Genomic DNA, 16,267 nt, shown 5'->3' on the forward strand with positions numbered 1-16,267 from the left:
CAAAATGGTTGCTGGCCGTGTGTATGACTTGAGAGACGGTGACGAATCTTCTGGATTCCTTTTGCAGCGATGACGACCTCGTCCCTTATGACATGTCGCAGGATAAAGAGCTGAAGACAACCAGAGCCCCCACCTACATCAGGGACTGTTTTGAAAGTAAGAGAAGAAGAAAGGAACGGAGGGAGGTGCCGGGATTCTTTTCACCTGGCTGATGAGAACTGCTTTATCTCTGTCCATCACAGGGCTCAGATTTGGGGGAACGGACCGATTTACAGCTTGCTGGGTTTGTCATCCCCTGAATAAAGTAGTTGTACAGTCAGATCTTGCACCTTAAACGTAAAGAATAGAATAGAATAGAATAGAATTTTTTATTGGCCAAGTGTGATTGGACACACAAGGAATTTGTCTTGCTGCATATGCTCTCAGTGTACATAAAAGAAAAGATACGTTCATCAAGGTACAACATTTACAACACAAATTATGGTCAATATATCAATATAAATCGTAAGGATACAAGCAACAAAGTTACAGTCATACAGTCATAAATGGAAAGAGATTGGTGATGGGAATGATGAGAAGATTAATACTAGTGCAGACAGTGAATAGTTTGACAGTGTTGAGGGAATTATTTGTTTAGCAGAGTGATGGCCTTCGGGAAAAACTGTTCTTGTGTCTTGTTGTTCTGGTGTGCAGTGCTCTATAGCGTCGTTTTGAGGGTAGGAGTTGAAACAGTTTATGTCCAGGATGCGAGGGGTCTGTAAATATTTTCACGGCCCTCTTCTTGATTCGTGCAGTATACAAGTTCTCAGTGGAAGGCAGGTTGGTAGCAATTATTTTTTCTGCAGTTCTAATGATCCTCTGAAGTCTGTGTCTTTCTTGTTGGGTTGCAGAACCGAACCAGACAGTTATAGAGGTGCAAATGACAGACTCAATAATTCCTCTGTAGAACTGCATCAGCAGCTCCTTGGGCAGTTTGAGCTTACTGAGTTGGCGCAGAAAGAACATTTTTCGTTGTCCTTTTTTGATGATGTTTTTGATGTTAGCTGTTCATTTTAGATCTTGCGATATGGTAGAACCTAGAAATTTAAAGGTTTCTACTGTGTGTCTATGGAAATTCTCTGTCATCCAAGGTCTTGGTTGTCCCAAAGGTGCTTTTTTTTTTTCAAGAGGCAACTGGACTTCCTGGTTTTTCTTTGGAAGACATTTCACTTCTCATCCAAGGAGCTTCTTCAGCTCTGACTGGATGATGGTGGGGAATGGAAGGGTTTATACTGCTTGCAGGCAGCTAGTCATTTGCATCCTTTTAGAGGGTCATTGAAGCACTTGGCGGTTTATCTGTGTCCTCAGGGTCACCTGAATTAGAGCTCCTGGTTCCTGTAGTCTGCCATTTTTTCCTCTGGAAATCCATTCCTACTCCCACACTATTCCAAGAGTGTTCATCCCAAATTGTATAGCTAAAAGTCTGTAGAGATTCTCAGCCATCCAGGTCATGGTTGTCCCAAAGGTGCTTTTTCAGGAGGCAACTAGACTTTCTGGTTTTTCTTTGAAGATGTTTTGCTTCTCATCCAAGAAGCTTCTTCAGCTCTGACTGGATGGTGGGGTACGGAAGGATTTATATTCCTTGCAGACAGCCGGTCATTTGCATTCTCTACAAGGAATATCAGTCCTTCCATTCTCCACCATCCAGTCAGAGCTGAAGAAGCTCCTTGGATGAGAAGCGAAACGTCTTCAGAGAAAAACCAGAAAGTCCAGTTGCCTCTTGAAAAAAAAAAAAAAGCACCGTTGAGATAAAGAATGGGTGGACACAATGCCTTCCAGATGATGGACTTCAGTTCCCAGAATTCCCCATCCAGAGTTGGTCAGAATTGTGGGAATTAGAAAGCATTCAAATTGAGGAAGCTGGACCAGGGAATGGCAGCTCCTTTCCTTGAATTGTTTGGATTCATTCCTTCCTTCCTTCCTTCCTTCCTTCCTTCCTTCCTTCCTTCCTTCCTTCCTTCCTTCCTTCCTTCCTTCCTCTCTCTCTCTCTCTCTTTCTTTATTTTTTTTCTTTCTTTCTCCAGTGTTTCTCAACTGTAGCAATTCTAAAATGCTGGATGGGGAATTCTGGGAATTGAAGGCCATGTATTTTAAAGTTGCCAAGGTTGAGGAACACTGATGTATCTGATCAATAAACTCCCTCGTTGCACAGGCTCTTTGGCAGGGTAGTTGGTCATCATAAGCGTTTTGCAATGACAAACAAAACGCCCTTTCTTCCTTCTCTTTGCTAAATCCTTTTTCGGTGCGGCTTAAATTGCAAGCCAGAGGGCGAACTCTTGTGTTACAACCACCCTATAAGGACAGTAGGAAGTTTCTTCTGATAAATAAGCCATTTCCCCCCCCTTTAATCTGGAATTCGACAGAGCCAGTTGTCCTTGTAGCCTCCTTGATGTTTTAAGACGGTCCTCTTGTGTTTCTTCAGTTTTGACGGGATCGGAAAATGCCGAAAAATACGAAGCCGCTTTGGGCGTCCTGGAAACGCTAATCCGGAGGGACACAGCCACCGCTCAAGAGGTAAATGCTTGAATGAAAAAAAAAAAAAAAAGAGGTAAATGCTATGTGTGCCTCTTTGCAGTTTGGATTTGGAAGAAGCCAGCTGGGGTTCTTGGGAATTTTTGCCATAATGATTTTATAGCAATAGTTAAATCACATGAAGAGAAGCAGTTTGGTGTTGTAATTAAGACATCAGGCTAGAAACTGGGAAGCTGTGAGTTCTAGTCCCGCTTTAGGCACAAAGCCAGCTGGGTGGCCTTAGGTGTTGTGTCTTGCCCGCTCTCACCTCAACTGGGGTCTGCTTATCTGCTTCCGAACGCTGAAGAATGTCCTAGTATGCCTCCCGGCCCCAGCCCTGGCTCCATGCCCAGACAGGCTGAAGAAGAAGAAATACCCCCAGCCCCCAGCCCTGGCTCCATGCCCAGGCAAACGGAGCAACTAGACCCCTCCCCCTCCTCCACAGCATGTGAGCCTGAGGAAGGTCAATTGCCAACAGCTGCAGACTGGAGTGACCCTCGTGTCAGAAGACTTGATAGGCGGAGGCAACAGAAGGAAGGGAGGGGCAGGCCTTAATGAGTGCTGAGTCATGGAGCCACACCCCATGGCCTATATAAAGGATCTGCTTTCTGGCATTCTCTGAGTCAGGCAAAGTCTAAACATATCTTGCTGAAGTCACTTTCTGGTCTCCCGCCTGCCCTGAGGACTTTGCTAGGACTTTGGCAGAGCTGCACCATATGCCTCCCACCGACCCGTACGCTCTCACAGAGAGGGACTTCTCAGGGTGCCGTCCGCCAAGCAATGTCGGCTGGCAGCCCCCAGGGGAAGGTCCTTCTCTGTGGGGGCTCCCACACTCTGGAACGAACTTCCCCCGGGTTTACGCCAAATACCCGACCTTCGGACCTTTCGCCGCGAACTGAAGACGCATCTTTTTATTCGCGCGGGGCTGGCTTAAATTTTATGGATTGTATAGTTTTATTATTAATTTTAAACGGGGTTTTAATTTCTATATATTTTAAAATTTTTAGGCAAATTATAATAAGTTTTTTAATTTTGCATTTTATAGATTATTGTCTTGTCTGTTTTTATTTGCCTGTACACCGCCCTGAGTCCTTCGGGAGAAGGGCGGTATAAAAATCAAATAAATGAAATGAAATGAATGAATGAAATGCAGAGGCATGCCTGATTCGGATTTCCCTGACCCGGCCGTCAGCGGAGGAGTGGGACACGACATTAGGCCAGTCCCTCTCTCCCAGCCCTAGGATGGAAGCAGTGGCAAGCCGCTTCTGATATCTTGCCAAGAATAGTTCAAGAACATATCCTGGCTGCCTATGAGACACGATTGAAGAGAAGGGGAAGGAAAAATGACACGAAATGATATCTATATGCAAGTTAAGGCTTAACGTCACTCAGTCTTTTCATGAAAGCCTTTTCAAGACTTTTGACTCGCTTCAGGCTTCCTAATAAACCGTGGCTTATGGAGGCGGAGAAGCAATGTGGGAAGTGAATCTCAAGGTGCCAAAAAGAAAATTGGAATTTTTTTCCCTCCTACATTTTCATCAATCATAACTTATTGGTTTGTTCAACCCAGTGGTAGTCAACCTGGTCCCTACCGCCCACTAGTGGGCATTCCAGCTTTCATGGTGGGCAGTAGGGGTTTTGTCCGATACTGAAGCACTTTCCTTTTTTTTAAATTTAATTGACTTTTAAAAAAAATTTCATAGCATTATTTAAAAACATTTTCATTAGGTTTTCATAAAATTCCCCATGACAATTTAAATTTTTGAAAATATACTATTTGTATCGCCCGCGCATAAGTTTAGTTCACATTACGTAAATGAAAATAAATGGCGCTCTAGTGCGACCGCAAACAAAAGAGCCTCGTCCCAGAATAGTTCGCGCATCTCCCCCCACACCACCCAGCTGTAACAGACAAGCAGAGCTGGTAGCTGGCGCCCTCCCCCCAAACCCAATCCACAATGCGCAAGAGGCATGCGCAGACGACGATACACAGCGCATTACTGTGGAACCGGTGGGCGGTTAGAAAATGTTACTACTAACAGAGATACAAAAGTGGGCGGTAGGTATAAAAAGGTTGACTACCCCTGGTTCAATCCCAAAAAATTAGTCTTACTTACAGGTCACTTGAAACCACCTCGATTAAAATCAGTGGTGGGATTCGACCAGTGTAACAACCGGTTCGCTGAGCGCGCGCACGCACCAAACACATGCTCCGCACGCACGCAGTGCCTTTGAAAACAGCGCTAAAACTTACTTTCTTCTGCAGCCCCAGTGAGTAAAACAGCTGAGGCAATCAGCTCTGCCCTACCTATCAGCTGGGCTTCAAACCAAGGAAACCTAGGTCGGTCTAGCGCAGGGGCGGGTGGGCCCAGCTGACCAACGGAGTGAACCAGTTTGTTCTCAGCTGATTGTCAGAGCTACCGGTTCGCCCGAACCAGTCCGAACCGCCTGAATCCCACCCCTGGTTAAAATGTAGGTTTGAAGATTGAGCCAAAGGATGGTTAAAGAGAAAAAAAGAGAGAAGTCCTTCCTTTCTTTGAAGTGTGGGAAGGAATCTCTCTATACCTGTCTGGAGGATAAATCATGGTTTATTCAACATGTCTGTGGTTTCTTTGGTTTAACCCGGAAGAGACAGGCCTAGGGTGCTGTTTTGGGATTTGCACGTGCCTCTTGATGACCAAAATAATTACTTTAGAGCAGGCTTCTGAGTTTGCCTTGTAGAACGTAAGCCAGGTATTCACATGGAAAGGGGAAATTGCTGTTTCTTCAGATTGCAGCGCCCGCCAGACTCAGCAGAGCTGCATAAAGTTGTCTTCTGGCCCCCAGCATTCTGTAGCTCCATGTTGGCAAACCTAGGGGACGCATGTCGGAAGCGGCATGCAGAACCATCCCGCGAGGGATGTGTAGCTTTGCTGGCTCATCTTCCGTGTTCCTGTGCACACACACGCATGCCGGTCAGCCGGGCTTCGCATGCGCAGGAGTGCCGAAACCCAGAAGAGCAGTTTTCCATCGCGCATGCGCGTGCCGGCATCCAAACTTCCAGGTTTACGTTGCACTCATGCGCGATGGATAGCTGTTCATCAGGCGTGCGTCGGTGCCGTAAACCGGAAGTGTGGGTGCTGGCTCGCGCATGCGCGATGGAATGCTGCTCTTCTGGGTTTTCACACTCCCACGCGCGCGCGAAGACCAGCAAGGCTGCGCGGTCCAGGCACGATGGTTTTGCACGCAGGTCAGCATGCGGTGATGTAAAAGTTTAGCCATCACTGCTATAGCCAGTTCAGGATTATGAATTTACCCTGAATTAAATTGAACGCATAGGGTAAATTCCATAGTAAATTCGGGATTGTGTTCCTTTTGCACAGATGAGCGTGGAACTGGCCAAAGTCTTGCTCCACTTGGAAGAGAAGAGCTACATTGAAGGGTTTGCGGGGCTTCGGCAAGGTGCCTTGGTGGCTCTTACTATCGCAGACCCCATCCGGGTAAGTCCTTGTGTTGACAGTTTGTTGAAAGGATTCGCCACCTTGTAGTGAGCTGTTGTGACCCAGGCCCAAGTAGGTAGTAATAAACTTAGTCCATGGAAAAACAAACTTTATTCGAACAGCTGGGAAGTACTTCATTCCCAGCGTCATTCAACTCAAAGTAAAACAGATGCCTCCCAACACAAATTCCTCAGTTATCTAACAAACCTTAGTCCAATTAGGCAAACTGCCAAAGGCCCTTCCTGGCAAACGTCCAGAAGCCACAAAAACAAAGATGTAGACGAAGCAGAAGATGAGCAGAAGACGCAGCTAAAACGTTGTTTTCCGGCAAAGCTGAAACGCCGTTGCTGGTCTGTTTTAAGCCTTATGGGAGGGGCCAATCATCTCTTGGCCCTACTCCCGAGTTGTCCTCTTTGCTTGAGCTGCTCTTGCCTTCTGGCAGCTCTTCTCATGCGTGCATTAGGAACAGGCTCTTTCTGTTCCTCTGCCTCACTACTATCAGGCTCTGGAGGCTCTGGAGTCCACACCTTACTTCCTGATGGCCCTGGCCTCACCTCAGCCTCATCGCTGTCCGACTCGGTTGCCAGCTCTGTAGGCTGCTGAAGGACCACAACATGAGCTTAGCTAAGAAGCTGGGGAAAAGGGTGCAGAATTTTTGGCTCTCCATGGGGGTTGTGGAGAACTAGCTTACTTCACACAAGGAAGTTCAGTTCAACATCTGGAAGGGTACAGGGTTCCTCTTCCTATACTCCAGAGCAGGAGAAAGTCAGTGCTAGAAGGGCAGAGCTCATGAGTCTTTCTAGGAAGATGTGAGACATAAAGCATCTTTATGGTTGCTACTGGAATTCTTTGCCCTGTCTTTTGTACCTACCTTGTCACTCATGAAAATAAATAAAGGGAGAATTGAAAAACGCAGAAGTCATGAAAAACATCTGAAGAAATGGTTTTGTCTCCTTGTTTCCCAGGTGGCCAAATATCTAACTTCAGAATTCTACTCCCTGAATTACAGTCTGCGTCAACGGATGGACATCCTGGATGTAGGTGACTCCTGCTTTCAGAAACTCTTTTAAGTTGGAGTTACTTTAAATTTCGTGTAAATATAAGGGGGGGTAAAGTTCTACTTCTACTACTTTACTTTATTGATTAGTCCTTGGGCCGTATCAAAGTACAGCGTTCCAGACACAAATTGTTACTAAAAAACAATTTCAAATGGAATTGGAAGAGTAAAATTTCTAATGGGAAGATCTGTACAACAAGGAAATGGTCCACCTGTGGAGGTGGTGAATTCTCAATTTTTGGAGAGGCTGATAGTTACCTGCCAGGGATGGTTTAATTCAGTTTTTCTCAACCTGGACAGCTTTAAGATGCTTGTTGTAGCCATCTTTCCACCTCATGGCCTCTGGTTTCTCCATCCAGGTGTTGGCCGTGTCTGCCCAGGAACTGTCTCGGCCAGCTTCATCTCCCTCGAAACCAAATACCAGTCACCCCAGTATCCAAATCATCTCTCAGAACTCTTCTTCTCCAGACTGGAAGAAAGTGGTGGATGAGAGGATCAGAAGCAAGACCCGAAGGTTTGCAAAGGTGAGCCAGGAAAATCCACTTGAGTTGAACTATTAACCACAGCAATCTCTTAAGCATCCCACAACCGCCCAGAGCGAACCGCTTGGCCTCTGTTCAGCAGGACCGAAGGCCGTAAAAAATGGCACTGGAGTCAAACACCGCTTATGGGTGGTACTTATTTCTGATTTATTTTTTATTTTTATTTGAATTTATATCCCGCCCTTCTCTGAAGACTCAGGGCGGCTTACATTGTGTTAAGTAATAGTCTTCATCCATTTGTATATTATATACAAAGTCAACTTTTTATTGCCCCCAACAATCTGGGTCCTCATTTTACCTACCTTATAAAGGATGGAAGGCTGAGTCAACCTTGGGCCTGGTGGGACTTGAACTTGCAGTAATTGCAAGCAGCTGTGTTAATAATAGACAGACTTAGTCTGCTGAGCCACCAGAGGCCCTGATTGAGGAGCATCTCTCTTTATTCTGAAATCCTACCGTGTAGAACTTCTCTCTACTTCCAACCAGGGGTGAAATGCTCCCGGCTCGGACCGGATCGCCAGATCTGGTAGCGATGGCGGCAGATGGTTTGGAGAACTGGTAGCAAAAATCCCTGCCCCCCCACCATGCCCAGCTGAGCCACACAATTATTAGAGAGGTGTTTTTTTTTTACTTTTAAAAGCATTTTTTCTTCGGCCGAAAAAATGCTTTTAAAAGTAAAAAAAACCCTCTGATGATCACGCAGCTCAGCTGGGATTGTCAGGAGCCTTTTAAAAGCATTTTTTCTACAATCTTTTCAGCGGAAGAGGTTGTAGAAAAAATGCTTTTAAAAGTAAAAAAAAAAGTTGGCCACGCCCACCCAGTCACATTATTCCCACCACCAAGCCACGCCCACAGAACCAGTAGTAACCGGTAGTAATTTTACATTTCACCACTGTTTCCAAACCATTCCCCATGTGATGAAATGTAAACCTGCAGAAGGAGGTGGAGAATCTCAGCAGCTCCACAGTTTCCCAAGGAGGTGGCAGCACATTCCACAGAAAGGCCCAAAAGAGTAGAATAGAATAGAATATAGAATAGAATAGAATAGAATAGAATAGAATAGAATAGAATAGAATAGAATAGAATTATTTATTGGCCGGGTGTGATTGGACACACAAGGAATTTGTCTTGGTGCATATGCTCTCAGTGTACACAAAAAAAAAGATACCTTCATCAAGGTACACACTTACAACACTTAATAATAGTCATAGGGTACAAATAAGCGATTGGATAGTCCTGAGCTGAATGGGGGAAGGAGGTAGAGGTTTAGAGTAGCCACACCCTAGAATTTTTTTTAGGATATATCCATTACAGGGTGTAATGGATGTATTCGCAGGGGTTCGGGAGAACCTCTAGCAAAGATTCTGTGCAGTTCGGAGAACCCCCAAATCCCACTCCTGAGTGGCCCCACCCAACCCAGCCCGCCTCTCCCAGGAGTCCCCACGTGGCCCTTTTTGGATGCAGGTAAGTGCAGGGCACGCGCGGAGGCTTGTGGAGAGTGAAAAATGGGCCTGCTGGAAGTTTGGGCCCATTTCAGGCCTCCAGAGGGCCTCCGGAGTCTGGGGAGGCCCTTTTTGCCCTCCCGGAGGCTCGAGGAAAACCTCTGGACCCCCCCCCCTGTGGTTTTAGGAGGCCGACTAGGCCACCCTCACCATGGCCACGCCCACCCAGCAACCAGGCGGAGAACCCCTGGCTAAAATTTTTGAAGCCCACCCCTGATCCGTTAGGTTAGAAAGTCATCGCTTTACTCTGGCAAGAGTCTGTCTATTAGGTGGAAGCAAATAAAAGATTGAACTTGATTGGATTTTATTGTGCCGTCTGTGGGCTTGGGCCTGATACTGTCTCAGTCGCAGTTCCTTTTATTCAGCAAATGGCTAGTCGGATGTCCTCGGCCTTCGTTCTTCCAAACTAGTGGAATGATGGGAGCTTATTCAGCACTTCCTGGATGCCAAGTTAGTTATTCTACATATTGGAGTCCAAGTGACTTAAGAATCGGGACCCAAAGGGTGACTTGATGAGCAGTGGGAATGTTTGATCGTAGTAGGTAAGGGTTAGTCCCTGACCTTTCCTAGGGCCCCGAAGACCTCGTTCGGGGCCTGGTCTAGGGCCACCAAGAAAGGACCTTTCTCCTAGTGCTGTTTACTGTGTTGTTTTTCTTGGCTGCTACATATTTTTTGTCCTCAGGATATTTTTGTTTTTATTCCGTTTTCTACTGTTCACCACCCAGAGTAAATTGTTAAGATGGGCAGCTTTACAAATGGATTTTTAAAAAAAAAAAAAAATACGGGTTTTTCAACCTCTTTTCCTGTTTCCCATGCTTATAGGGCATTGACTGAATGCCAAACAATCTCTTGCAAAGCAAAGAAACTCTTCTATGGGTCTATTTTGGGAGGGAAAACTCCACATGTCCTATTGTCATAGCGTCTCTTGTTGTCTCGTATCCAACCCTTATTCTTTGTCCGATAACAGGGCCGGTCCCAAGCAGAACATTTGGGCACGCCTAACCAGTTTGCTCCAATCGCTGGTCATTTCTTCTTCCCGCTTCTTCGGAACTTTGACAGGTGAGACTATCTCAATCTCCAGGTCCTCTTGGAATAGATTTCCTCTTAGGGATGCAGCTGCTTTAATGAGTGGCAGATCATATACAATCCAGGGAAGTTCTGCAGCTGTTTTAAGGGGCCACAAGCCAGAACTGTTGTGTGTGCGCGTGCTTCTGTAATTCTGACGCATTGCACAACCTCTACAACAAATTGTGTGATTCCCATAGCTCCATGATGGCGAACTTATGGCATGCGTGCTGGAAGTGGCACACAGAGCCATCTCTCCAGGCATGTCAGTCATCACCTGTGCTCTTTCGGGTTCTGGTGCACACATGTGCGCCGGCCAGCTGGTGTTAGGGCTCATGGGAGCGCCAGAAATCGGAACAACAGCTCCCTGGAGCACATGTGCACACTGGGAAGCTGAGCTTCCGGTTTCCGGTGTGCTCATGCGCACTGGCCAGCTGGTCTTTGTATGCCAGAAGTAAGAAGACTGTGTGACCGGCGTGCATGCGCACACCTGAAACCGGAAGCTCAGATGCTCTTCCGGTTTTCGGTGCTCCGCCATGCTGGCTCGCTCAGAAATTCTGGGAATTGAAGTCCAAGAGTCATAAAGGGGCTATAGTTATAACAATAATAATAATAATAACAATAACAGAGTTGGAAGGGACCTTGGAGGTCTTCTAGTCCAACCCCCTGCTTAGGCAGGAAACCCTAAACCACTACAGACAAATGGTCATCCAACATCTTCTTTAAAACTTCCAGTGTTGGAGCATTTACAACTTCTCCAGGCAAGTTGTTCCACTGATTAATTGTTCTGACTGTCAGGAAATTTCTCCTTAGTTCTAGGTTGCTTCTTTCCTTGATTAGTTTCCACCCATTGCTTCTTGTCCTGCCCTCAGGTGCTTTGGAGAATAGCTTGACTCCCTCTTCTTTGGGGCAGCCCCTGAGATATTGGAAGCCTGCGCTCCTGTCTCCCCTGGTTCTTCTTTTCATTAAACTAGACATACCCAGTTCCTGCAACCGTTCTTCGTATGTTTTAGCCTCCAGTCCCCTAATCATCTTTGTTCCCCACCTTTATATTACCTTCAGTTTCGAAACAATTCGAGGTGGAACAGTTGCCCAACCCATGGCTTGCTAAGCCAATCAAAACATTTGCTTTCTCTCTGCTCTCCAGGCCTCTGACCACCTTTGACCTTTTGGGGGATGATCACCTGGTCCTTGGACGACTAGTGCACACATTGGCGATTCTCATGTACTTCGCTGTCCATGCCGCGGTGAGAAGAACGGAGAGCGTTCACATGGGGTCTGAAAGCCCTTAGTGGCCTCTACTTCCTCTGCCATTGGAGGCATGGGAAACTTAAGAGCGTGGGCACATCTTTGGGGCACACCTATTGCCTGAAACCAAGTCCTTAGGTAGAGCAGAAATGGCCCATCTCAACTGCTGTATGATTAAATAGCAGCTGAAGCCTTTCCTTCGTCTTAACTTTTATCATTCTTTGGTTTTCCTATCTCAGAAGGCCTGATGACTCAAGCTCATCTCCGTTTCCATTATTTATTTTATTTTATTTTATTTATTTATTTTGTTGAGTACATATTAGATAATATATATAAGCATAAGCATGACTTGAATACATAAAGTGAATACAATTAAAGGGAATATCAGGACAGGGACGGTAGACCTGCTGGTACTCTTATGCACGCCCTTTCCAGACTTCTTAGGAATGGGGTGAGGTCAACAGTGGCCAGTCTAAGGTTAAAGTTTTGGGGGTTTGGGGAAGAAGCCACAGAGTCAGGTAGTGCATTCCAGGCATTGACCATTCTGTTGCTGAAGTCATATTTTCTGCAATCGAGTTTGAAGCGGTTCACTTTAAGTTTGTATCTGTTGTGTGCTCGTGTATTGTTGTGGTTGAAGCTGAAGTAGTCATTGACAGGTAGGACATTGTAGCAGATGATTTTACGAGCTTTGCTCAGGTCATAAAATTTGCATCAATTTGAGATTCTCCTTCTCTTTCTTGCTCACCTGGATTGTCTTCTGTGTTTCTCTCTCTCTCTCTCTCTCTCTCTCTCTCTCTCTCTCTTTCTCTCTCTCTCTCTCTTTGGCAGGTAACGCCTGCAATGGGAAAGGCATTGCTGGAGTTTGTTTGGGCTCTGCGTTTCCACACTGACACGTAAGTTTTTGTGAACACCTAAATCTGTGTTTCTCAACTTCGGGGGAACTTCTTAAAGATGGGTGGATGTCAACTCCCAGAATTCCCCAGCTAGCAGAAACACTGGGGCCTAGATGAACAGCCAGCTAAAATACAGTACCATACAATACAATAAAATCACTATTAAAAAACTTACCGTATATACTCGAATATAAGCCGATCCGAGTATAAGCCGAGGTCCCCAATTTTACCCCAAAAACTGGGGTAAACTGGGGACTCGAGTATAAGCCGAGGGTGGGAAATGAGGCACCTACCGGTTGGGGAAACCTCCTCCTCAGCTGAGAGGGCTGGCGGCCCCCCCGCCCCGCCCCCCCCTTCCCCCGGCAGGCCTCCAGTCCGGTAAAATGTGAAAAAAAGAAAAAAAAACAACTCGAGTATAAGCCGTATATACTCGAGTATAAGCCGAGGGGCTTAAAAAAAAAAAAACTTGAGTATAAGCCGTATAGACCCGAGTATAAGCCGAGGGGACGTTTTTCAGCACAAAAAATGTGCTGAAAAACTCGGCTTATACTCGAGTATATACGGTATTCGATATGGCCAATAAATTTATAAAATACATAATATAATATAAAACCCCATTTAAAATCCAATTTAAAAACCCATTTTATGCCAGTCCTGCTCGGAAGAATAAATACGCCTTCAGCTCGCAGCGAAAGGTCCGGAGGTCAGGAAGTTGTCGAAGTCCTGGGGGAAGCTCATTCCAGAGGGTAGGTGCCCCCACAGAGAAGGCTCTCACCCTGGGGGCCGCCAGCCGACATTGTTTGGCTGACGGCACCCTGAGGAGGCCCTCCCTATGGGAGCGCACCGGTCGGTGGGAGGCATGTGGTAGCAGAAGATGGTCCCGTAAGTATCCCGGTCCTAAGCCATGGAGCGCTTTAAAGGTGGTAACCAGCTTTATGGAAGGGACCTTGGAGGTTTTCTAGTCTAACTTCAAGCAGGAAACCCCATACCAGGGGTCTGCAAACTTGGCTCTTTTAAGACTTGCCCTATACCATTTCAAGATGAATGGCTGTCCAGTCTCTTCTTAAAAGCCTCCAGTAATGGAGCACCCATAACTTCTGGTGGCAGCTCATTATACTGATTAATTGTCCTCACTCTCAGTAAATTTCTCCTTCGTTCTAGGTTGGTTCTCTCCTTGATTAGTTTCCATCCATAAAAGTCAAAAGAACGTAGACTAATTTCTTTGGAACCCCTGTTCCTTTTTTTGTTCAGGATTTTTGATAATGGGTGTATCACTTGGGAAAGCTGCTTTATTGTAACTTCTGGGCGTTGTAATATTTCCTTCTCTGTAAGACAGTTAAAAATGGGGATTTCGACACAGAGGTCGAAAGCTGGGTTCTCCAGAATGCAAGATAGACATCAAGGCACTGGGCTGGCGTTCTCAACAGCAATATAAAATGAGCAGAGCTGCAAAACAGATTCCTGTCCATTGCATAGGAAAATGAGCCACAGTGGCCCAGTACTGCAGGCTCCTTCTGCTGACGGCTGGCTGCCTGCAATTTGGCAGTACGAATCTCACCAGGCTCAGGGGTGACTCATCCTTCCGAGATGGGTAAAATGAGGAGCCAGATGGTTGGGGGCAAGAGGCTGATTCTGAAAACCGCTTAGTGAGGGTTGTAAAAGGACTATAAAGTGGTATATAAGTCTAAGTGCTATTGCTATTTCTATTCCTGCATGTATTCACCAGGGCATTTCTTCCTTCTGCAGATATGTACGGCATGGCCTTCTGTCTTCGGTCTCCTCCATACTCCTCAGTGTACCTGCTGAGTACCTTCTGGATGACATGACAGAGGAAGTTCTAGAGACTCAAGCGTGGCTGGCAGGTGAGAAGAAGCTGGGAAAACGGGCCATTGGAAAGGAGAGTGTTACAGAGTTTTTGGTGTGTTCGTTGAAGCTTTAGGTAGGCGAGCCTCATTTTTAGTGTCAACCTGACACAACTGCTAGAGAAAAATCATTGTGATCAATGGCATTGCTAAGATAGATGGATGGATGGATAGATGATAGATGGATGGATGAAAGGATGGATGGATGGATGGATGGATAGACAGATGGACAGATAAACAGATAGAGATGGATAGACAGACAGACAGAATTCTTTATTGGCCAAGTGTGATTAGAGACACAAGGAATTTGTCTTTGGTACATATGCTCTCAGTGTACATAAAAGAAAAGATACGCTCATCAAGAATCATAAGGTACATCACTTGATGATAGTCATAGGGTACAAATAAGCAATCGAATCAATATCAATTGTAAGGATACAGCAACAAGTTACAGTCGTACAGTCATAAGTGGGAGGAGATGGATGATGGGAACGATGGGAAGATTAATAGTAGTGCAGCCTTAGTGAATAGTTTGACAGTGTTGAGGGAATTAGTTGTTTAGCAGAGTGATGGCGTTCGGGGAAAAAACTGTCCTTGTGCCTAGTTGTTCTGGTGTGCAGTGCTCTATAGCGTTGTTTTGAGGGTAGGAGTTGAACCAATTTATGTCCAGGATGCGAGGGGTCTGTAGATATTTTCACAGCCCTCTTTTTGACTCGTGCAGTATGCAGGTCCTCAGCCTGACCAAAGCAGTTGGGGTGTGCAAATGCAGTCGCAACCAAGGATGAAAAACTGGAGTTTGAATGCACTTGTTGTGACTCGTCCTCCCTCGTCGGAGTGGGGGGGTGGGACACGACACCACTTCTTAAAAGTATCTCAGCTAATCTTTTTCTTAAACAATGCTGTTGAAAAGGGAGCCGGAGACGGCAGTAGAGTTAGCCATTAAACTGCAAGGCAGGAAGGAGATCCGTCTGGGAGAACTTTTTTGACAGAATTAGAAACTCCGCCATCTGCCAGAAGATCGGTAGAGAGGAGATTCAACCAGCTTGGCTGGTCCAGGTAGTCCTTGACTTACGACTGCAATTGAGCCCAACGTTTCTGGGGCTAAGTTGAGACATTCGTTCAGTGAGTTTTGCCCCGTTTTACTTTTCTCGCCACTGTTGTTAGGTGAATTGCTGTGGTTGTTAAATTAGTAACACCGTTGTTAAGTGAATCTGGATTTCGCTTGTCAGAAAAGTCACAAAAGGGGACCACATGACACACACACACACCCGGGGACACGGCAACCGTCGTAAATGTGTGAGTCAGCTGTCAAGCACCCGAATGTAAAACACGTGGCCGTGGAGATGCTGCATCGGTCGTTAAGTGTGAAAAAATGGTTGAAAGTTCCTGTTTCCAGTTCCGTTGTAACTTGGAAGGGGCACCAAATGGCCGAGGACTATCTGTATGTAGTGGAGAAGATCTTCCTGCAATGGCTGTGGTCTCATGGAGAGGCAAAGTATCTTGAGCTTCTCTTACAGAGCACAGCCGTCGGTCTTTGCAAAAGGAGCCATTTTGCCCCCAAATAGCAAGGCTACCTTCGCCATAAACATAAGTTTGATCTTGTGGTAATTTGTTGAACCCACAGTTGGGAGGGCCAGTTTGGTGCTGTGTAGAAGCCTCTTTTCTTGGAATGGATAGCAAGTTTAGCACATCCAGCTAGTGTTGTGGTCCGCCAGCAGCCTGCGGAGCTGGCAACCGAGTCAGACAGCGATGAGGCTGAGGAAGAAAATGGGCCAGTCCTGGAGGCTGGGGAAGGCCCAGATGAGGGCTCTGCGTCGGAGGCAGAGGTGGGGCCAGGACCATCGGGGAGTGAGGTGCGGACTCCGGAGCCTCCAGAGGCTGACAGTAGTGAGGCAGAGGAACAGGAGGAGCCTGTTCCTAATGCACGCATGCGAAGAACTGCCAGAAGGCAAGAGCAGCTCAAGCAAAGAGGACGACTCGGGAGTAAGGCCAAGAGATGATTGGCCCCTCCCATAAGGCTTAAGGCGTTTGGACTCTTTGCCGAAAACAACGTTGGTAAACTGGCTCTT

The 16,267-nt window shown here is 46.3% G+C and overlaps 1 protein-coding gene across 5 annotated transcripts in view; it reads left to right on the forward strand.

Annotated features, from left to right (window-relative positions):
• The window catches only part of LOC131185416 (transmembrane protein 204-like), a 97,815-nt gene that overhangs the window by 12,541 nt on the left and 69,007 nt on the right, over positions 1–16,267 (forward strand). For 3 of the 5 annotated variants that reach the window (XM_058157923.1, XM_058157926.1, XM_058157927.1), the window contains exons 12-20: positions 68–156; positions 2,462–2,553; positions 5,913–6,029; positions 6,995–7,066; positions 7,446–7,610; positions 10,098–10,189; positions 11,343–11,442; positions 12,272–12,336; positions 14,083–14,198. In XM_058157923.1, coding sequence (XP_058013906.1) covers positions 68–156; positions 2,462–2,553; positions 5,913–6,029; positions 6,995–7,066; positions 7,446–7,610; positions 10,098–10,189; positions 11,343–11,442; positions 12,272–12,336; positions 14,083–14,198 — 908 coding nt within the window. Of the gene's footprint in view, positions 1–67; positions 157–2,461; positions 2,554–5,912; positions 6,030–6,994; positions 7,067–7,445; positions 7,611–10,097; positions 10,190–11,342; positions 11,443–12,271; positions 12,337–14,082; positions 14,276–16,267 lie in introns of all 5 variants that reach the window. The other 2 variants (XM_058157928.1, XM_058157924.1) reach the window with 2 other exon arrangements.

This window comes from Ahaetulla prasina, chromosome 14, assembly GCF_028640845.1.
Source record: "Ahaetulla prasina isolate Xishuangbanna chromosome 14, ASM2864084v1, whole genome shotgun sequence".
NCBI classification, from domain to species: domain Eukaryota; kingdom Metazoa; phylum Chordata; class Lepidosauria; order Squamata; family Colubridae; genus Ahaetulla; species Ahaetulla prasina.